This window comes from Cucurbita moschata, unplaced genomic scaffold (genome assembly GCF_002738365.1).
Source record: "Cucurbita moschata cultivar Rifu unplaced genomic scaffold, Cmos_1.0 Cmo_Scf00047, whole genome shotgun sequence".
In the NCBI taxonomy this organism is placed as follows: domain Eukaryota; kingdom Viridiplantae; phylum Streptophyta; class Magnoliopsida; order Cucurbitales; family Cucurbitaceae; genus Cucurbita; species Cucurbita moschata.
The window spans coordinates 1,199,818-1,223,467 of NW_019268563.1; the positions used below are offsets into that span (position 1 = coordinate 1,199,818).

At 34.4% G+C, this 23,650-nt stretch overlaps 2 protein-coding genes across 4 annotated transcripts in view; one reads left to right on the forward strand and one right to left on the reverse strand.

Annotated features, from left to right (window-relative positions):
• Positions 1-23,650, reverse strand: part of LOC111434937 (developmentally-regulated G-protein 3) — a 30,064-nt gene that overhangs the window by 3,626 nt on the left and 2,788 nt on the right. Inside the window, exons 2-9 of one of the 2 annotated variants that reach the window (XM_023072261.1) lie at positions 20,738-20,744; positions 9,597-9,724; positions 7,613-7,666; positions 4,760-4,933; positions 3,700-3,771; positions 3,442-3,501; positions 1,777-1,886; positions 518-817 (exon numbers count right to left, since the gene is read on the reverse strand). In XM_023072261.1, the coding sequence (XP_022928029.1) occupies positions 518-817; positions 1,777-1,886; positions 3,442-3,501; positions 3,700-3,771; positions 4,760-4,933; positions 7,613-7,666; positions 9,597-9,638 (812 nt within the window). In that variant the 5' untranslated portion in view covers positions 9,639-9,724; positions 20,738-20,744. Of the gene's footprint in view, positions 1-517; positions 818-1,776; positions 1,887-3,441; positions 3,502-3,699; positions 3,772-4,759; positions 4,934-7,612; positions 7,667-9,596; positions 9,814-20,737; positions 20,745-23,650 lie in introns of those variants that run through there. The other variant, XM_023072260.1, reaches the window with a different exon arrangement.
• On the forward strand, positions 16,717-22,879 carry LOC111434938 (shikimate kinase, chloroplastic-like). 2 transcript variants are annotated; one of them, XM_023072263.1, is made up of 12 exons: positions 16,717-16,896; positions 17,165-17,465; positions 18,198-18,250; positions 18,432-18,486; positions 18,566-18,638; positions 19,029-19,113; positions 19,911-19,993; positions 20,091-20,220; positions 20,630-20,708; positions 21,656-21,720; positions 21,837-21,914; positions 22,555-22,879. In XM_023072263.1, the coding sequence occupies exons 2-11, from the start codon at positions 17,249-17,251 to the stop codon at positions 21,891-21,893; spliced, it is 897 nt and encodes a 298-aa protein (XP_022928031.1). In that variant the 5' UTR covers positions 16,717-16,896; positions 17,165-17,248; the 3' UTR covers positions 21,894-21,914; positions 22,555-22,879. The 2 variants fall into 2 exon arrangements, with proteins under 2 accessions (XP_022928031.1, XP_022928030.1); XM_023072262.1 differs by having other exon boundaries at positions 16,718-16,896; positions 21,837-21,915; positions 22,572-22,871.

A 23,650-nucleotide genomic window follows, 5' to 3' on the forward strand; every position in this document is an offset into this window, starting at 1 on the left:
AAAACAAAAAAAAAAAAAAAAGATCTCTTTCCTCCCTCCCCTCCCTCACTCTATCTCAATCCCACCAAGAGTGTTAAAGAAGTTTCTCTAACTCATTGTATCTATGACTCTACCTTCTCATTCAACACGGGTGTTTTCTTTGCAAGTCACAATTTTCAAGCCTCAGGCATAGGTTACCAATCCCCTGCCATCCCTTTGCACAGTAAAAGACATTTTTCAATTGTTCTTCCCCTTTGAACATTGCAACTAAGAGAACTTTGCAATCTCTAAGGGATTGGTTTAAGAAGATGTTTTTCCTCCTCAACCTTTTTCCTTCGGTGATTTGAACCCAACGCCTCCCAGTTAAAAGTTATAACTCAGGGTATTGACAACTGGGTCCTTGACCCCTTGTGGTAAAGAGGGGAAAATAAGTAACATCGTTGAATTCAGTTGCCAATTAGTGGTGTTTAAACGTGAAAACAGACTTGCAAAATGAGAACAAGAAAGTTATAGAAAGTTGCAAAGACATAAAAGTTACCTGACTGGGCAATAGTGTGGAAGTCTGTCCAGAATCTCCAGCTCCTCTAGGGTAATCTGATCGATTTTGTTAACAGCATAGATACAAGGCATGTATATTCTACTACCCTCAATCACGTCTATGAGATCATCAGCAGTTGCATCGTATTTAAGAGTGATATCAGCATTATGGATTCTGTACTCACTACAGATAGCCTTCACCGTGTCAAGGTCCAGATGGGTGGTAGTTACAGTTGAAGTTAAATTTATCCCACCCTTGTCTTTCCTCCTGAACGACAGATTAGGAGCCTCCTTGTTCAACCTGATTTCAAAGAAAATGCACCAAAAATTAATCTAAAAGATATAAAGAAAGGAAAAACTATAGAATAATGAATGTCACCATGGCTCATCCTAAACAAATGTTGACAATATTCCCAAGTGTGAAGAAAACTTTGTCCCCAGCCACCATCAGAAATTACCAAATTAACTTTTCTGTTGAGCTTGCTTTATAAATATTCCTTGGAAATTATACTGTCTTTGTAACTAACAAAAAAATTCGGTGGTTAGTGTAAGTTTCATGAGGGTGTGATCCTATTATGTAAGATATTGTAGACTTTGTCGTTCATAACTTTTTGATCACAAAGGATTTGTAATTATCTTGTTACTAAGATATTATCAAATCGGCAGGATTCTTTGAAATCTCCAAGTTGTTAGTTTGAGTGGGGTGGATATCTAGATTTTCCCCTAATCATTTTCTTTTAATAAATGGAAGTAGTCCATAACCAAAACCCAGAAGAATGAACACGGGAACATTCAATTTTTTACTAATGAGAGTACCCATAACTGCAAATAGTTTCGGAGAAAGCCAACAATCTTTCAAAGGTAAGGCCACAAGGTCACAATACGACCAAAAGGTGATTATAGAGGATAAAACAGTGAACAGAAGCTAGAATGGTGACAAATGGATTCAGTGAATTCTAGTAGTTTCCAAATTTACAAACTATCCAACATATTTGTCCACCTTTTTTTACCTTGCAAGCATATTGAGCATCAAAGTAATATCCTGGTTGACAAGGAAGGTGTTGTCCAGTATCCCAGTCAACACCAAAAGGTAATGCTCAGCCCAGCAAACTAGTTTTAAGAGACAGACTTGAGGTCGTTAAAACAAATTTCTTAACTAAACCTTCTTCATTTTGGTCTCAATAAAATATACATGTAAAACTTTTTAACGCACCACTCGAGGAATGTCACATGTCAAACTTTAAACCACCAAAAATTTACCTGATGCCAAATCCCTCTAGTTCTTTCTCTATTAAACGTTTGTGCGTGATAGGCTTTATTGCATCCAGAACAATTATAATGCAATTGCATGTCCTGGCCGTGCTGATAACCTACATGAATGTAAACCATTAAAGAGTAAGATAAACCTACATGAATGTAAACCATTAAAGAGTAAGATAACGGATAACAAGATTGTATCACTCCGCTCCATATAAATTGAATTATACAAATTACAAACCCATGATAGTAGAAATAATTATTCAGTTTCACTTGAAAGACATCTAATCTTGCTCACTTATCCTAAAAGGGCATAGAGATTAAAATTAATTTTATCACTCATTTTTTACCCCATTTGATAATATTTTTTTTTCATAAGAAACTTTGTAAGATATATCATTAAAACACAAGAGAACTGCCTAAGAGCAGGGGTAGAGGAAACCCCCTCCCCACAAACTATCACAAAAAGGCTTTCCAATTTGTAGTAATCGTGGAAAGAATACAACTATGAAAGAAATCTTTGGGATTTGAAGTCCAAGAATCCAAGCATTGTACACTATAAACAAAAGAATCCTCTACTGTCATCTTATACAAAATAATTATAAGGTTTCTCTCACTTATCCTAAAAGGGCATAAATATTATTCAGTTTCACTTGAAAGACATCTAATCTTGCCCTCACTTATCCTGAAAGGACATGAAGATTAAAATTAATTTTCTTACACTCATTTAGCCTCCATTTGATAACCATTTTGTTTATCTTTCATAAGAAACATTGTGAGATATATCATTAAAACACAAAAGAGAACTCAGGAGTAGAGGAAGCCTCCTCCTACAAACTATAACAAAAAGGCTTTCCAATTTGTAGTAAATGTGAAAAGAATACAACTACGGAAGAAATCTTTGTGATTTGAAGTCTTAGAAGCCAAGCATTGTACACTACAAACAAAAGAATCCTGTACTATCATCTTATACTAAAAATTTCAAAGGTTTCTCTCACTTATCTTGAAAGAGCATAAAGATTATTCAGTTTCACTTGAAAGACATGTAATATTGCTCACTTATCCTAAAAGAGCATGAATATTAAAATTAATTTCCATACACTCATCTAGAGTCGTGATTTTGCTTGTGCTACTTGAGGCAGTTTCTTCGAGGTGTTCAGCTTTAGCTTGACAGCTCTAAGGGTTGCAAGAAGACAATTGAGGAGATTCTCCTTCATCCATCTTTTCATGAGAAAGGGTTGTTTTTGTGGAAACTTGGGGTGTAAACAATTTCGTGAGTTCTGTGAAGCGAGAGAAACAACAGAATCTTCAAAGGCCAAGAGATCCTTCAACAATATTTGGTCCCTTATTAGATTCTTTGTCTCTTTGGGCATCTGTTTCTATGCTCTATTTCTCTTGACTCGAACCCCTTCTTGTAGTTTAACTCCCTTTATTAGGACTTCTCCTTTTTCAATGTCTGTGTATTCTTTCTTCTTTTTTTTTTAATGAAAGTCCAGTTTTTCATTAAAAATTAATAATGATGATAATAATAATTCTAGTCTCTATAGAGAATATTCCGTATAAAATGACTTTAAAATAATAGAAATAACCGGTAACCATTGACAGCTGAACGGAATCAATTACTAAATGATATCAAGACGAGAAGTGCAACAGATTTATCATGTTTACCTGTCTTCCTCTTCCCTTTCCGTCCTTGGCACCCTCAATAATACCAGGGAGATCAAGCAACTGCCAGTTAAAGCAAAATACAAGTTCAATTCAAAATTTATTTTTAAAACGTGACAAAAATGTAACTATAAAAATATTATTTAAAAAAAACAGCAACTACGAACAAGAAAATGGGTTTGATTATCAACCCTCATTACTCAATAGAAATAGAGTAAAAAAGCATAGGAAAATGGCGGGAATCTGAAAGGATTACAGCACCTGAATTTTAGCTCCTCTATACCCGATTACACCAGGGATGCAAGTTAGAGTAGTGAATTCATATGAAGCAACCTGTAAAGATAACAATTTGTAAGACTTCACAAAATTTCATAAACTAAATCTTAAGAAATTTAATCATATATACTGAAATACACATAGATGCATGCATGCATACACATATGCGCATAAATTATAAAATTTTAATTTTATATAAATACAAGCATAAATGGATACAAGCATGCATAAATTAAAAATAAACACATTTTTCTCTTCTTAACAGCACATACGATTCTGTGAGTGGAAGTTTTAAGTAAAAGAAAAATGTTGAAGGAAATCAATTTGTTAATCAGAAATAGAAGACTTTTCTCACAGGTATAAGAGAAAACACAGCCATGCATAAAACTACAACCGGATTCCAAGTACGAATGCTGGAAAATTAACTTCAGTCAAACCATTTTGCAAATATCTTAATATCTTGTATATGCATATATGTTCTGAGCTTCTTTTATTTTAGATTTCGATGAGGCAGGGGGATATCACCTACAACACTCAAGATGACCAACCTTTCAAAAACTATTAACCATTTGCATGTAGGAATACACTAGAAACATCCTAACTTATGCCTCTACACATACTGGCGCACTCTCTGTGAACAAAGACGGGACATGCACTGGCGTAGAACAAAAAGAAAGGATCTTATTAAGTTGAATCAATTGATTTTGCACAAGCAGGAAAGGGGCTCATATAGCCCTTTAAGACAGCAACATAGCTGAAGGCTAGTTTAACCCCTTGCATTACAAATGCATATGGCTTGTTAGGCTAACACCTAACCAACAGCTATTTTAATGTTTAACGAGACTCCAAGCCAAATCATTGCGGATATATAATATTAACTTGATATGCTATCTAACATCAGTTTCAATGAGAATTTATAACATCACAGTGCTTTATTTAATGTTGATATCTTGATGTAAATGTCATTGAATATAAAGAAATTGTACTAAAAAACTGTCACTGAGAAGTGATAAGAATAGATATAACATCAGATGAGTTTTTATACCTCTGAAAAAGTACCAGTCAATTTATTGAGTAAGGTAGATTTTCCGACCGAAGGAAAACCAACCAAACCAACTCTTGCATCACCACTTTTGGTGACATCGAAACCTTCACCAGCACCACCACCTCCTTTTGATGCAGGTGCAATGAGTTCCCTCCTTAACTTTGCAAGTTTAGCCTGTTAGACACCAGTGTCTTGAGAGTTTGTTAGTAAATAACACTACATAAGGTGAGGACTAATTGTTAAGCTAATCATAACTCAAAAGGAACAAGATAATTTGGCCTTGATTACACTATTTGCGCAATGTACATCATGTGTGCAAATGTACGAAAAATAGAGAGATAAGAGACTTATTCAATTTCAGATCATGGTTTGATTTTACTTTTTAGTACTATGGATGAGTAAGTGATTGGCTGTCAACTACTGTTTCTCTTTTCTTTTGCGTCAAATCTTGAAAGCGTGGATATTTTCGTCATGTTTGTGAAAAGACAGGAATTCTTGATGTTTTGTTCAAGGTCAAAGTAAAAGATGGAAAAAGAAAATAAAAGGGAGAGCAGGAAAAAATGAGAGAAGAATAGAATACCGGGGAGGGATTAGGGGGGGCGGGTTGAGAGAGACAAAAAATGAGGGAGAAGGGAGGAATAAGAAAAATACCGATCTTGTTGAATAATCCAATGAGATGAAGTTTTTCCTTGGGGAAGATTATGGGTTTCTTGGTGAAAGTGTATCAGTGAAAAGATTTTGATGGTGATGTCAAGATCTTGTTTGCTTCCACTTAATCTTCTTTATACCTAGGGGTGTACATGATCCGGGTCGGGCTAGGTTGAGGGATTTTTTTGAACCAACTCAAAAGTTCGGGTTGGTTGGATTGGTTACCCAACCCAACCCTCTATTTTTGGGTTGGGTTCAGGTTGTTCCAAACTGAGAAGAGACAAGAAGTGAAGAAACAACCAACCGCCGATCGGAGAAGTCCGACGAGAAACACAGAGCGTAGAAGTCCGACGGATATGGAATGGAAAGCCGAGTGGAGAGATAGTCGACGACGACGTCCGACGAGAAACACAGAGACGAGGTCAAGTGGAGAAATGGGAGCTGAGAAGAGAGTCTGACAGAGAAATAAAGAGGTAACTGGCGAGCGACATCGACGTCTGCTATGAGATGAGAACGACGTCAACGGAGAACGATGAAGATGAAGAGCAGAGAGACAATGAGATAGATGATCATCATTACAATTATTAATTCAATCTCGTGTATCTAAGAGAAGAGATAGAAAGTCTACACCCTGAAGAGTGCGTGTGGGCCACGTGGCAGGGTCAGACAACATGACTCACGGGAATATTTAGACCATTCTTTTTGTTATATGATCTTTTGCAAATCAAAAAGAATTGGGAGTCCTCTATTAATCTCTTTGGTCTCATGGAAATATTAGGGGTGTATACCCAACCCGCCAACCCGAGAACCCAACCCGAATTATAAGGGTTGGGTTGCGTTTAAAAGGACTTCGGGTTTGGGCTGGGTTCATTTTTTGGAACCCGATCCGATTCGAGTTCAAAATTCAAATTATTGGGACAACTCGACCCAACCCGAAAACCTTAAAAAAAAAAAAAAGCCCCAAGCCCACGCAGCCCGCCCATGAATCATGTTGTCTAACCCTACCACGTGGCGCACATGCACTCTTCAGGGTGCAAACTTTCTCTCTCTCCTCTTCGATACACGAGATTGAATTAATAATTGTAATGATGATCATCTATCTCATTGTCCCTCTACTCTTCATCTTCATCGTTCTCATCTCACAGCATTCGTCTTCTCCGTTAACGTCGTTCTCATCTCATAGCGGACATCGACGTCGCTCGCCAATCACCTCTTTATTCCTCCGTCAAACTCTCTTCTCAGCTCCCATTTCTCCACTCGACCTCGTCTCTGTGTTTCTCATCGGACGTCGTCGCCGACTATCTCTCTGCTTGGCTTTCCGTTTCATTTCCGTCAGACTTCTCCGCTCTGTGTTTCTCGTCGGACTTCTCCTCTCGGCAATAGGTTGTTTCTCCACTTCTTGTCTCTTCTCAGTTTGGAACAACCCGAACCCAACCCGAAAATAGAGGGTTGGGTTGGGTTGTGAAAATTTACGGGTAGGGTTGGATTACCAATCCAACCAACCTGAACTTTTGGGTTGGTTCAAAAAAATCTCTCAACCCAACCCGACTCAGACCATGTACACCCCTAGGGAATATCACATCTCCTCTCCCATATTTTATAATTCTTATCTTCATCAATATATTTCTCCCGTTTCTATATTTCTCTGTTTCCTTTACTTTAAAAAAAACAAAACAAGAAGGCTCTTGGTTCATAGAAGTTGCAGCAACTTTTAGAACTCATGGTTATTCATTTGAGCTTTGTAGCTGTTTGTGATGTTTTGCATTGATATGTGCTGTTTGCCAAGCTTTTGGAATCCTTGCTTCAACTTTTTCAGGTGCTCGGCAAGACGATGTTGCTGGTCGTCTAATAGATCGTTGTTAATCTTATAGCTAAAGATGTAGTTATTTTAGCTTTTGTAAAGTTTTTATTTTAGTCAAGTATTTGTCCTTGAGATTTTGGGTTTTGTCAAATCTATAGGTCTCACAAGATACAGTGGTATGATTTTATGGTTTGTTTAGTTAATTGTTGAGCTTATAGTTGGTCTGCTGCTAATGATTGTTTCATGTATAAATTGTTTGATAATACTTCTGCTAAACTTCAATGTAAGTTTTTTTTATAAGATAAAATATCATGGTTCAATGTAATTTTTAATTACATTAATGAAAAAAAAATCCTTATATATATGTTTTAAAAAAACCCATCAAATAACTAGGATATATGTACCTTGAGCAAGCCCAGGTGATGAGCAGTAGCTTTGTTCTTTTGAGTCTTTGCCATCTGCACAGCCAACGAAGTACATAAATTTTCCATTTTAATCAACCATTCGTCTCCAGTAATAACTAATAAGTATGAGTACAAGAATCATTTCACATGTCCAAAACTCCCACTGCAAATTGTAAAAATGTAACAACATAGTAACAATATAATGATCAAATTATAAGATTTATAACTACCTAACTATTAGATTTATAACTACCTAGTATTCTTCTCCAAAGCTCCTGTGCCTTTTGGTTAAGTTACTACAACTTAAGTAATGAGAACCACGGATATCTCAAAACATTATTGAGAATAGCATCCTAAACAAACATAAATAATGCGAAAATGAGCTTAGCTCAATAATTACAACGTCCACTCCTTTCAATGGAACCGGAGGTTCAAACCTTCATCCCCACATATATTGTGCTAAAAAAGCAAACACATAAATGAGACCTACATCTGCATAGTTCCCAAGAAAACCATAGTAAAGACAACTACGGACATTGATTTAATAACATGTATCATCAACTGTAGAAAAGGTTTAAGCAGAATCAATTAAAATAGTGCTGCCAGAATCTCTTGAAAATCCACTACAAACTCTAGACAAGTCCTAACGAATGTAGCCTAAGAGGTTAAAGGAGAGGCTCCAAGAATCAAAGTGTTCATTATCAGTCAAAAAGTTATTGAATACATAAAAATTTCTCTATTAATATAGAAATGAAAATAAACTCGGAAAGAAAGAAACTAGGAATTTAAATACAAAAAAAAGAAACTAAAAAAACCAAAATCCAAATAGGATACTAAAAAGGATTATTCAAGGGCTTAACCAAGACTAATATGATTATACCTCAATTTACCCTAATCCTGATACATCATGTTCTATCCCTCCCAAAAATACTTGTCCTCGAGTTTTCAAAAGAAAATAAAGGGAAATAAGGCCGTCTATCAATGGTTGGAAAAAATTCCCAATGAAAAATATTAACTTTTTCACCATCTTCACCATTGTTGGAGCGTCAAAACAATCCTCAAAGTCAAACTCAAAAATTATTTTCTTTCACACCCATTAGAAAAACTTGTTGAATAATAGTGTGATAACAACGCTTCAGCTTGGATATCTTCCTCTGAAAATGAAAACCTCACATAACAAATCTTGAAGATGTTTAAAGATTTTAATGCAGAGCTGCCAGCTATGGCTTTAAAGAAATAGAGGAACAAGAACTTCAAGGCTTCGAAGACTTCTCTTGAGAGAATAACATTTTTTCCAGTTTTAGACTAATGTCTATTTTTCGCATCTTTTTCCCTCTCTCTTTGAACAGTTTTGAAATTAATCTTATTTATCTATCTTAGCCAACTGGATTAGCCTTTTGTAATCTTAATGACATGCCAGAATGTCTTGTTCTCCTCTTTTTCTCTATAATGTGAGTGATGGAATCGATTGTTTCCTATTTAAAAAAGAATCAAATACGCGGCCACTAGACACAACCATTGCTATAACAGCATTAAATCATTTTATTACTTTCAACATATAAAAGTTGATGCATGGTAGCCTATAAATCTCTACTATTTATCTATTCATAAGTTCAGATATGAAACTGAGAGGGAAACCAGAAACTCCATAAATTTCCACTAATACTAGAGTTCCAAAAAGGCCAGCGCTGGTAAAGAGCACTGAATCAATACTATTCCACTGCCGGTCCATATGACCAATTTACGTAAAAGGGGAAAATCTATTGAATCATATGGATAGATGATCAAAAACACTCCTCTACGGCAACAAGCCCACATAAAATAGCCCGAAAAATACTACGTTAATGCTAACTTTGATTATACAAGCAATTTCAAATGATTTCAACATATCCATTGAACCAAAAAATCGAAATAAAGCTCCTAGGCTCGGCAGCTGAGGGTAAAAGAAAGTAAGATCATAAAATTATGAAATACGTGCAAATACCTCATCTTCGATATCCTTAATTTTCTGCATAACAGTCGCCATTGTCGCAGTTCAGAGAGAAATTTGTGTAGACTAACGTCGAACAAGAATTCTTCCGCGTTCAGAGGATTCTGTACGTGCCCCCACAGCTACTGCGCGATTGAATTGCAGAAGTTTATAAACAGAGATGTGTAATTCACCTTCCGCCTGTGGATGGGCCGCTTTGATGGGGCTTACGCGTATGTTTGCGACAACGAGTCGACTTGTTTAACCTAAAATTATTTAGTTGGAATTATCTATTTTGAGATGTTTAATATGAAATTCTTTAATTGGAGTTATGAATAATATGTTGGTGTAAATTAAAATAAATAATATATATTGTTATTATTATTATTGTATATTAAAGAAAAAAAAAGTGTTATTAGTGATTCCTAGGTTGCAGCAGGACGTTCCGTTTCTAGGACCAACTAACGTCTCACCTGCACAAGTATCTACGTAATGTAGTGTTGGTGGCACATCCAACATTGCGGTTTGACTCATGTGTCTTCCATAACCAGGGGTTTTCGAGCCTGCTGTGTACGATTGGTCATGTTATTTACGGATACCGTACCGAATAGCAAGTGCATATATCAACATCTGACATGCGGGCTGGGGCACAATATCGACACACTGTGCTGCCCGATACTGTCCTTGAAAACTCCATTTCAAAGGAAGTCACTTGAGACACTCGTCTCGGCACGCTCATCTGCACTATGACACACGTGTGTGCCACAGGGTAACTCGCTTAGACCACAGGGCCCAGGGGTGATGGAGAGTTAGCACCATGCCTCCCCTATAGTACATTTTGTGTCATTTTCAATACTCCACGCATAGACGTGATTTTGGCGAACGGTCATACAGTGGCATGGAGTGTTCTTTTGGTGTCCAATTGACAACAAATTTGGCAGGCATTCATAGGCATTCATATTTCGTATAGATGGACTTAACTCCAAAACAGCATGTCCAAATTCCTTCTAGAACCTCAACTTTCAAGGTTAAGGCCCAAACCCTTCCCAGCTGGAGCGTACATTTTCCATCCTTCAATCCTATAGCAACGTTTAATCTTCATCACATATCAACATCTCGAGCAAGTTTAAACTAGTGTCACGGGTCATGCTTGTCCATGGTCGCATGCCCATTGCATGTCAAACTCCTTATGTTGTATCACTTTACCGCTTTCCTAATGTATAGTTTCATTTTGTATTTTGGTACGACATTTCGGCATAATTATGTCTATGCCTGGTAAACCTGAAATTACTCAAAATGTACTGTAGGGGAATACGACTAGTCGTCAATTCTTCCTACTCGGAATTATATGCTATCTAAGTTGTTGTGCTGCATTTCAACATTTATTTCAATCTTGCTTTCAAACTCTAAAATCTTCTCTTACCCCATTTTCTAAAAACCTTTTTCTCAAACGAGCTAGAGGCTTGAGCATACATCGTTCGGTCGTAGGAACACGATTTCGAGTTGGCTAACTCACTCAATGCTAAAAGTGAGTGTCTCACAATCGCTCCTCTTCTCTAGAGCACATTTCCAATTCAAAAGAGCTCTATCACAAATCTTCATTATGACTATGCCTTCGAGACTCACAACTTATTTGTTCGACACCTGAATCACCATGAATACATAATAAGGACATAAGTAACCGAGGAGACCATGAAGGAAGCGCACAAGATGAATACCAAACTTAAACCAAGCTTAACTCAAATTCACACGGATAATAAATTAATCATAAGACAACAGATAAATGTTTACTTTAAGATACCTGTGATGAAGAGTTGCATCCATTCAAGGCTTCAAAACATACTTATTCCTACCATAGATGCAACCCTAGAAGACAATGATAACCTCTTAGGCCGATAGCGGTCGGTATAGTGCCTGAGGAGCCTCCACTTCTCTTTCCACTCTAGTATGGTACCGTTGAGCTATGCATTATTTTTGTTAGGGACATGTGACTCATTGATTTGTTAAATTACCCTGTATAGTGGATCCGTCCTATTATTGGGCATTGATCATGCAGGTAGTCAGAGGTTACCTTGCATAAAAGGATCCGTCTTGTGGGAGGTCGTTGATCACGTAAGTAGCCAGTGAAGTTGGTAGGTATTGATGGGCAACGACCACCAACCTTGAGCGACTTCATGACCTCAAAAATTGGGTCGTGACATAGTTAGTGAAGTATCTTAATTATTAGAGTTGTGTCCTTACTAGAGTTGGAATGATTATAAGGTCATGTCTCACCTATATAAATACATTTATTATTTGAAATGATTGCATGTAATCATTACAGAGCACACCAAAATTATTCAAATATGGGCAACCTCATGATTGAGATAAGTTAGATTTTTTTTAACCTTAAATGAGACTCCTATGATATAGATGAACCAAACTCGGTCTTAACCACGATAGTGGTAAAGTTCTAAAACCTACCCCGAGAGAATTTAGTTTGTAACCTCCACAAGATCTATAAATTAGATAAGTGGTATACACGTACCTAAACTGACATATTGATTTGGTTAAATTAGTAAAAATATTTCTAAACTTTCAAAAATTTCAATAATACTCTTGCTCTTAGTTTTGGATAGAAGTCGTTTGTACTTTGTTTCAAAAATATCTTAAATTTTAAACGTTTTATTAATACCCTCCAACTTTAAATACATCTACTGTTAGTTCTATATTTAAAAAACACTCGTAAATTTTTTTAAGTAGCATTAGCACCATTTATCTTTGTAAAAAAATTCTTATCATCGATATATGGACGAAAACTGTCTATTGGCACTCATAGATTATCTTCAAATTTTTTATCGTTACTTTTGAAAGTTGATGAATATTTAGTTACGCTATTTTTTAATTTTTATTTTTTTAAAAAGTTGGTGGCTTATGAAGTTATTAAAAAATTTAGACTCTCCCCCTTTGTCCATGGAATGTGTGCCGACCTTGAACATTCAAGTCGACATCCAGGGACGGATGTAGACCCATCAAGCAAGGATAATCAGGTGTACGAAATGCTGATCAAATCTGTTAAAGTTTGCCTAAATTCAATCTCCATACTGTCAGACTCAAAAGGAAAAAACTCCGACTCAACTACATCCCTTCCTTCTTTTTTTTTTTTGTTATAATAGGATTTCTGTTAGCTTCGTCGGGAGGCTTGCGAATCTCCACTGGAATCTAAACTTAACATCTTGGCATCAAATGTTAGAAAAAGTGATGCCGGTCTCCCGAGGGAGCAAGTACAGAATTCTTAGAGGGAGTAAGCCTCAAAATTCTTGATCAACGGAGGAACAATATCACCATTTTTGTTCAATAAGATACTAAAAGTCAGAGGGTGTTTTTGAAATACTTTTGAAAGTTAGGGCATTTTAAAATTTTTTCGTTAGTACAAAGATACTTTTGAAACAAAGTATTAACGATCTCGATTCAAAACTAACAGTAACAATTTTTTTTTAAGTGGGTATTATTGAAATTTTTTAAAGTCTATGGGTATTTTTAAATAAAGTATAAAGTTTAAGAATATTTTTACTAATTTAGCATATTAATTATTTTTAAAACTTGATTATAAAATTAAATTTAATGTCTAATGAAATCTTAAATTTCATTTTCGTGTTTAGTAGTTTCATAAATTTTTTAAAATTTTTTTTAAAATATGTCGAATAAACTAATGACCTATTAAACACAAATTTAAATTTTAAATGTCATAATGATTGAATACAAATTAAAAATTTATTGATTTATTAGACATCATTTAAATTTCACGAAATAAACGGATTTAAATTTTAAAATTTGGAGAGTAAATTTATAATTTTAATTAAAATAAAAGTATTGTTTTTAATATAAAAAAAAGATATTAATACATGATTTGACATGTTCCCCAATCCCCAAGTTGCTAATGCCAACAACAAACGAGTGGAAACTAATTGGTTGTTCGATTGTGATTGTATTGGAATCTTATCTACTTTTTAGACCCAAAAAAAAAAAAACATTTTGGACGTTATCACGATTATGTTTTTGGTTCCACTCAAAACGTCTCGGACCCATGATCATTTCATTTTCCTAGCTAGAACTCTCTACCGTAATATTTTATGTCAAGTTTTCAAGGCACTCGATGCGGGTTATGGGTAAGCTTTCAGCTCTCTGAGTTTCAATCTACTGATGTGAAGGTTCAGATCGAATATCTTTGCGAGACAGTCCATGAATCTCGAGAATCGAGCATGGGGCTTACAATATGGGTCCTTTGTGCATCATTCCCGTTTGTCACGTTTGTTCGAAATGTTGAGCCAAATAGCGATTTGCAACCTTCGCATTTCCTGTTGAGATCCCAAGTCTCCAAGTGGGACCTCTTGGCCGCCCGCGACCTTGGCTTCTGAGAGAATCTCGCTCCTGCGTGGGATTTGTAGCTTGGCAATCCACCGCGTAGGTTTTTATCCTTCCAGTTTCAAGTGTCTTCTTGGGTTCAACAATTTATAATGTAAGAGATTTGGTCCTCTTATCTTTAAGTCCATAATATATGTCTTTTGTCAATTGAGTTATACTCACGTTGATAGTTTGTTTGCTCCTTACTTTCAAAAGAAACCATTTTTATCGATGTTTGTAAAATTCTAACGTAAATTATGTATCAAAAGGGAAACTCTTAGATACAAAGTTATTGATACAATCGAATAACGTCATTGAGCTTAACGTTGTGTGTAAAACTGTATTCGAAAAAAGACATAAAAATACAACAAAAACGTCAAATATAAAAATATTTTAAACGAAATAACTAAATGATTTTATAAGAAAATTTTTTAAATCTTGTCCTTACAAAAATTACAATATTGCCCTTAGATCATTTATAAACGTCCTAAAATTATACTATCAATAGAGTATAGTTATAGAAAGATCGATATATCCTAATAATTTTTTTAAAAAACCTTAAATTTTGTTCCCGTCTTACATAAACGCATATTCTTTCTCAAATTACAATATTACCCTTGATTTTTTTATAAACGTTTCAAAACTGTAATTAGAATGTTGAACGAAAAATCAATAGAGCGGTGACGTAGAATAACATGACAGTAACTAAAACACTTATCGGGATTACGTTCGTATCTAATTATTGAAATTAAGTACATTTGAAAAAATAATAAGCATAAGGTTAAAAAGGGGATTATGATTCCGTCCCATTGTAAGGAAGATGATGATTAGGAAATGAAGAGGAAGCCCTAAGATTTGTTTGGTTCATAAAGAGTCAACCAACCAATCAGCGTTAAGCTTTTTAAAGGAAGATTGAAGTGGGCCCCACGGGATTTATTGGCGGTCCGAGCCGCCCTTTTTGTATCGCCCACCAACCCGGTTCCACCTCATACTTACGACTCAACGTTTATCCACTAAAACCACCTACCCGCACCCGGCCCCACATCCCATACCTTCCTATTTTCTCACAAAAAAAAAAAAAAACATTACATTTATTTAGATTCAATTAAATTTAAATAAATAAAATATTTCTAAATGAAATTGGTTTATTAATTTCCTTAAATTAGATTAAATCGAGTTAACTTTAATTTATTTTATTGTTAATATAAAAATATACCTTTTATTTGTGATACAATTAATATATATATATATTATTTATTCTTCGACAAATCTTATAAATAATTTAAATAAATAACTCGAACAAATCAATAAAAACAAATAGTTGTATTCGGTTGGATTCGTTATTTAATAAAAATTGTTTAAATCGAAAAATTTAAAACCAACCATTAGGTTGGATCTGAGGGTGATATATATATATATATATTATTTTTGCAATATTACTTTTTTTAAGTTTTTATAAATATTTTAAAATTATAATTCTTAGTCAAATTTAAAAAAGAAAAATTATATTCCATTTTGATAATTATCTAATTTATTATTTTTTAATTTTAAAAATTAAGCTTAGTTTTTAAACTATTAATCCATAAATGATAAAAACTATGGTAAAAAATTATTAAAAAAACAAACAAATAATTTTTTAAATTTAGCTTTGAATAGGAAGACTCGCAAATGGCGGGCAACAAAATTAATAATATTTATAAATTTAATTTTTAAAAATAAAAAACTAAAAATATTTGGTTTATTTTAAAAGAGAATATTATTTTTACCCACGTCTTTTTTTACCTCCACGTGCGTGGGCCCATGGGTATTTTTCATGACACACAAAAACGTTAAAAAAAAAAAAAAGCATTTTATTACACGTAATTCTTTTTATAAAATTGAATTTTTCTATTTAATTTAATGGGTATTTATTTATTTATGGTTTGATTTATTAAAAAAATAAATGGTCTTATATTTACCAAATACAGATTTATTAGTTCTTTTTATTTAGTTTTGTTTTAATTAGTAATTATTTATTGATATCTATTAATAGACTTTTTTTTTAGTTTAAGAATATTATTAAATTTTTAAAAAAATTAAAAATTTAAGGATATTTTTCAGAAAAAAATATAAATTTTAGAGGAGGCTAAATTTAAAATTTAATTAATTTTTGTTCTGCTTTTTGAAAAAAGAAAAAAAAATAAAATAAAGTAAAAAATGCCAAATTTGACCACGCAAGATTCAAAAATTGAAATTTACCCATAAAAGACAATATAGTGTGATGTTCATTAGAGAATATAATAATAAATAGCTGAGAAAAATATTTTTTAATTATTATTATTAAAACAATTATCTTTTTTTTTAATAGTAAGATATTAAAGTATAAAAAAAATGGTCGGATTTGTAGTGTTTTAAATATGTCAATAAAAATGAAAGAATTCAATTTTTTTTTAAAACAACGTTTTAATTTTTAGTCAAATTTAAAAACATTTTTTTTTTAATTTTTAAAACTTAATTTGATTTATAAAAAAATATGATAATTAAATGGCTGTAAATTAAAAATGATATTAATATTAAAAATAATTGAAAATATTTTAGCTGTCGCCCATGTTGACCACAAGGGCCGAGTCGTGAGGTTTGGTAAGAACAAATTTTGAATATAAAAAAAATAAAAATAAAAATAATATTTTAATAAAATTAAAGATTAAAAAAAATTTAAAAAAAATACCCGCTGGCAAGGGACCTCCGAGCTTCAAAGTCCAAATTTCATGGCCGATAACTCTTATATATATATATATATATAATTGCACGTAGTTGCGGAGACGAAGTTTCTGGTTTCGTAGCTGAGAGACGGAGCCATTGCGAATTAGAGGAGTATCTTGAGAGGAATCAGAGCTTGAAGATCTTCTCTGTGTTCAACCTGTTCAGATCATCGAATAAATTTGATTCTTAGGTATGTTCATTTCACTGCCATAATCGGAAGTTTTCATGGACATTTGACCACGCTCAAAGCAGAAAAATAAACATAGAGAATCTTCTTTTGTTGTGTTTGTTTGATTTCGTTTGGTTTTGATTTTATTTTTCATTTTCAGGTTCCGTTTTCAGGCACTGTTCTTTTTTTTTTTTTTTTTTGCGACTTCGTAGGAATTATGTTGTTGTTTTGGTTTTGTTTTGGAGATGAATGGACTGAGAATCTAACTTGGCGACCTTCGGATTTGCAGCGATTCTATTCGTGTAAGGTTTTTTTTCAACTGCTACTCATTGTTCTGGAGTTTTGGTGAAATCGAGTTGCTGTACTACCAAGTATGGAGGCTACGGTTACCCAGCAGTTGCAGTTTTCTCCATGGATCCACTCGAAGAGTATTGCTGCAAAACCGAAGGGTTCGCTGCATTTTTCTCGGCGATTAGAGGAGCAGCACATGTTGCAGGCGCCATTTTCATTCAATTTACAGTTGTCCAGACGTTCAAGTCATCACAGAATAGTCGCTTTGAAAATTTCCTGTTCTTACCAGAACTCTTCAGGTTTTCTATTTTCTATCTATAGCCGACTTGTTCAATTTTCTCTACTTCAAGCTAAAGAAGCGATTACTTGTTAATAGTATTCTGTAGAATTATGTGGTATTTAGTAAGCGCCACTTATACCTTAGCTCGTAGGATTTTGATTAGAATTTACTTGAGAAGGTTTCTTTAATTCAGTTTCATCTACGTAATTGGAATCCCAAAAATACATGCAGTTCCTCATGTATACCCATTCTAAAACTAATGTTTCTCTAATTGTTCAAATGTGCACGGTATACTTAAACAACTTGGAGCACCATTGTTGTGTGTATAATAATATGACCATTTCTTGCTTCCACCGTGAAGTACTATTATATACACGTCTAGTTGCTTTAAGCTCTTATTAGATGGAGGTGTCTGGAATGCGTAGAATAAGAATTTTTTTGAAAATATTTGTCAGGAATTTGGTACCTGGGGTAAAGTCCATAAAAAACATTTTTCTTTCCTTTCTGATACCAACCAAATTTGAAACTATCCTATTGCTTGGTTCTTGACCAGTATAAGAGGTTCTGCAATTTCCCTAAACTTCAGCTTGAGTTTGACTCCTTGTCCTCATTTCTGTCTGCATAAATAGTAAATTTGAAAAACTAATAATTTCAAGGGAAAAAAAAAGGAAAAATGGGTAATCAACTTTATGAACATGAATATTTTAGGAACAACATTTCTAATAAGATTTTCAATTTTTGTGCTTCTCAGTGTTGGAGTCTGGAAACCATCGTGTTTCTGTTGATGAAACTTTGACGATACAGGTATTGGTTCTCTCTTTTCATTATAATTTTTCTTTTGGTTTCCGTTGCTTTCCTGCCTTGTTTGATTGTGGGGTTTCTTATTTTCTTGTTTCCTGCTTTTTGCTAAAAGGGGGACAAAATTTTTCCTATTAGTTGTTTAGAATATTTTTCATTTCTAGGCTCACGGGCCATAAAATTGCAGAGGAAGTCCCGGGAGATTGAGTCGCATTTAAATGGGCGCTGCATATATTTTGTCGGTGAGTTTTTTTTTTGGAGTGCTTCATTACTTTTGAGTTTATACAATTAGATATTTAAAATTGTATCCATTAAATGCAGGAATGATGGGCTCAGGAAAAACAACTGTAGGAAAAGTCCTGTCGAATGCACTTGGTTACTCCTTCTCTGATAGGTTTGTTTCAAAGCTGTTAGTCATTTACTAACTTGTGGGTCAAACTCTAGTATTCTATTTACATCTAGATTTCATGACAAGGGAAAAAATTTACATTCCTTAAGTTTTGTAATTAAATTTAACATCCAAGGTTTATTGAAAAACAAAAGCGGACCAAGATTTGGCCGTGAAGCTGTAACAGATGTAGATAAATAACTAAATTTGGTTCATAAATTTATTTCCACCGATTAATGAAAGAACCAAACTATGATGGACCTAGGATTTTTATGCTGATGCCATAATTTCTGGCATCTGTGTTTGTTTTGCTAATCTATGCGTCACTGCATACTATCATTGACGAGATATTTCCTTGCTATTCACTTGTGCTATTTTATGTTTTGGATGGCACAGTGATTCATTGGTGGAACAAGACGTTGGAATTTCTGTAGCTGAAATTTTCAAGGTCTATGGGGAGGACTTCTTCAGGGAAAGGGAGGTCAGTCTAGATGCATGACTGCCGAATCATTTAACATCTTGACATAATTCCTGTTGTATGTTCACCACTATGTTCAAAGTGTGTGTTGTATTATCACTATGATGTGAGATCCCACATTAGTTGGGGAGGATAATGAAACATTCTTTATAAGGGTGTGGAAACCTCTCCCTAGCAGATGCGTTTTAAAAACCTTGAGAGGAACCCCGAAAGGAAAAATCCAAAAAGGACAATATCTGGTAGCGGTGGACTTGGGCCGTTACATTTTAGCTGTTAGGTTCATATCAGAACATGGATCTTGATTGAGCGTCTCTCTCTCTTGACTGATGAGGTTATTTCAATTGTTTGTCTCCATAGTACGCCTGAATTTGTAGTTCAGAGTACTCTTAAAGTGTTACACGGTAATTAGAATCGATGAAAGTGATCTTATTATATTTTCTCATTCAAGATCTTCATTTCATTTAGTTTAAGAGATTGAGTTTTTGCTTAAACTCAAATTCCATACTAGCCTTGAAGGTCAAGGTTATTATCACAGGGATAATGCTTTATGATAACCATCAATTTTTTTTTCTTCTTCTTAAAGATATCCCATGAAAAGGTCAATGCCACTTGCCAATACCAACCTGTTCACTAGGCCAATTAAAATTTTCAATGGACTTGGAATGTGTTATGTTTCAAATTTTTTACACTTGAAATATCGTTGCCACAAGGCAAGCTTTATTTGATGGATATATGTACTCCAAAACAGAATCTTTGCTGATTAACATAAAAGTGAACCTAACTTATCTTGATTCCTACAGACGGAGGCATTGAGGAAGTTATCTTTGATGAATCAGTTTGTTATTTCCACTGGTGGAGGCGCCGTTACTAGAATGATAAACTGGTAAAGGAGATGGACTAGATGTGTCTCATTTCTCGAGTTAATCTCGAGTTTTCAGTATCGTCTGACTGAACCTTTTTCTTACAAAAAAACTTTCCAGGAAATATATGCGTGAAGGGATCAGTGTCTGGTTGGATGTGCCTTTGGAAGCCTTGGTTAAGAGAATTTCAGCTGTAGGAACCAACTCTCGTCCCCTTTTGCATAACGATTCAACTGATGCATACTCAAAGGTATATTTTCTGTGCTTGTTTCCCTTGGTTCATAAATATGACTTTCCAGGTTTCTAGATATGTGAGATCCCACCTTGATTAGAAAGGGGAACGAAGCATTCATTATAAGGGTGTGAAACTCTCCTCCTAACAGATGCGTTTTAAAAACCTTAAGGAAAACCCGAATGAGAGCCTAAAAAAAAACAATATCCGCTAGTGGTGGACTTGGGCTGTTACAGAATAATAATATCCTATAACAAACATTAGAAATTTATTATGTTGAAGTTCTTTTACATGAAAGATACGTATAAAAAGTATGATTTTACAAAGTTTCTGTTCTCTCTTGACAACGTGATAAATAATACTCCTTAAAGATGAGTTTTAAACATCACTGTCAAATAAATATTTGTTTAATTCCTGTTGTCTACAGACTCTCATCCGTTTATCTACTCTCCTGGAAGAGAGGGGTGAAGCATATGCCAACGCTGAAGTCAGAGTTTCCTGCGAAAGTAAGACATCTCTCCTTGATACTTTACACATGTAATCTACCAGGGGATGTGCAAAAAATAACTTTTAAAATAATGTCTTTTTCTCATTAAGCTTAACGTTAAAAGCTCAATGGTTTTGGTCTTGCTATCTCAAATCATAATCTCATTCGAACTAAGGACCACTAATGGCATGCCATTAGTCGAGTTGAAATGGTTTTCGAGGAAGTTGATTTTGTGACTGTGAGATCCCACATTGGTTGGGGAGGAGAACAAAGCATTCTTTATAAGGGTTTATAAGGGTGTGAAAACCTCCCTTATCAAGATGTGTTTTAATAACCTTAAGAGGAAGTCCGAAAGGGAAAACCCAAAGAGGACAATATCTACTAACGGTGGACTTGGGCTATTATGAATGGTATTAAAGCTAGACACCAGGCGGTGTTTCAGCAAAGACGCTGGGCTCCGAAGGGTGTGACATTGGACGGTGTGCCAGCAAGAATGCTGTGCTCCGAAGGGGTGGATTGTGAGGTCTCACATCGATGGGAGAGAGGAACGAGTGTCAGCCAGGACGTTGGGCCCTGAAGGTAGGTGGATTGTAAGATCTCACATCGATTGAAGAGAGGAACAAGTGCCAGTGAGGACGCTGGGCCTTGAAGATGGGTGAATTGTGAGATCCCACATCGATTGGAGACGGGAATGAGTGCCGGCGAGGACGCTAGACCCCGAAAGGGGTCGATTGGTAGATCCCACATTGGTTGGGGAAGGGAGATGTATCATTCTTTACAGGGGTGTGAAATACTCTCCTCAGCAGACGCGTTTTAAAAACTTTGAGAAGCCCGAAAGGGAGAAAAACCCCACAGAGGACAATATCTGAACAAAAGTCATTCCGAAAGATTAAAAATTATTTGATTGTTTCCTCTATTCTAGGAATCTAAGATCCCAATATCAAATAACCTGCTTAACTTGTGCAGAAATTGCAGCCAAACTGGGCACTAAAGACGTATCTAATGTCACGCCAATGGCCATAGCAATCGAGGTCCATCTCTCTCACTCTCGGAATAAATATGATAATCTACAAATCTATAATTAACTTAAGAATTTTATTCCTAACCATGTTTTGCTTGTGTCCTTGTTTACATTATGTCATCACAGGCACTCGAACAAATCGAGATCTTTTTGAAGAGAGAAGATGGTTATTGTGCGTTTTGACGACCCAACAAATGACATTCAGGTATATAATAGAAGCTTAAAATAATTGAATGTTATTGTAAATGACCTTTTTGAATGATGTTATCAATATCTTTTGCATGAAGATGAATGATAATAATCATATTAGTTTCCTCGTATTAGTTGTCTCATTACTTCTTGTTTGTCTGTTATGTTAATGGAAAAATTCTCGAAGGGTTAGCTTTAGGTATTTTAAAGATAAAATGATTCTTTTCAAAATCTAGAGATATAATTTAACATCTAAAAGTCAGATCTTTGTCAAGATCGCACAACAATGCACACACTTGATCTAGATGAAGACAAAGAACAGGATAGAGAAAATGAACACAAAGAACAGGATAGAGAAAATGAAAGAAGAATATTGGCTAGGTTTTGTATTGACAACTACAGATCTGCACAGTAGGAGAGTAGGAGAGAATACAAAGTACATTTTTCAAAGCTTTTTCGAACCTAATATACTTATTATATATAGTTTTACCAGATATAATCATCTACGGTATATAACTATCTACTTAGACATTACCCACCCAATTAGCATAACTTCCTAGGCATTACCAAATATAGCTTTACTATGTATAATGGTTAGCTATTTACCATTTATGAGCTATAAATAAGTAGCTGGCTATAACCTAATAATGTTACCGTCTTGTGTTTGTGTAGCTTGTGTTCTGTAATTCCTGTCAGTTCAATTTCTTGGAATACTCGAGTATTACTTTGAGTTGATCTCCTTCGCTTGGAGTTTGCATATTGAGCTCCATCACACTTATCGCTCTGAATCAAGTCACCCTTAGCGTAGACCTAATTAGTCAACCTTTGTGCAAATGAGAGGTATTATAGTTCATTACATTTTGTTGCGTTTGTAATTTGCAAATAAAGGAAAATTACATTGGGATTTGTCCTAGTAGTTTTTGTAACTAAGCATTTTCTCATTTATTAATAAAATAAGTTATCTTATATCTTTTGCATAATATTATTCGAGTGTGCAAAATTCCAGGTTATTATGGTAAACTTGAATAATATGTAGTGGATATACCAAACATTTTTTCATATTGGCTTTATTACTTGAACATAATTCTCTTGTATGTCAATCACCGAGAGAGACTTAGTTGATGTTGAATCAAAAACAAATTATTCATTAAAAAATTAGTAATACTTCAGGAAAATGAATTTTAGATTCAACTAAAATAATAAAAAATTTGTGGACTTGTCGTTAATTACCTTCATAGACAACTTATCCTGCAATGCATAAGGTGCATTAATAGAGCGATTGATACTCGATTGGGATAGTTTCTAAAATTGGCGGAGGGGTTTGATTCTAGGTAGCTTCTTTCATAAAGGTACAAATCAATTCGTTATTATACCACTCAACCCAAAATTATGTTAGTTACTTATTAACTTCTAAGAAGTGTTTCAAATATATATATATATTTTCCAACTCAAGTCATTCGGTTGAATTTCTCAATCATACTAAGAAGAGAATAGGTTGTGACTCTCACATGCAAAACGACGACTTTTAAGTAACACCCATCAAAGCTAAGTTAGACAAGTCGAGTAAACCTATCCGCTTCCACCAAAGTTAACAAGAAACTAAGATGCCAATTCTCTCTCTCTTTTTTTTTTTCATATATATATATATATATGAAAGAACCATAGGAACATTTCTATTAAAAAATATAAAATATTCTAATAAATTTAATGATATTTCAGGACAAGAAATATAATCTCCGTCTTCAACTTTG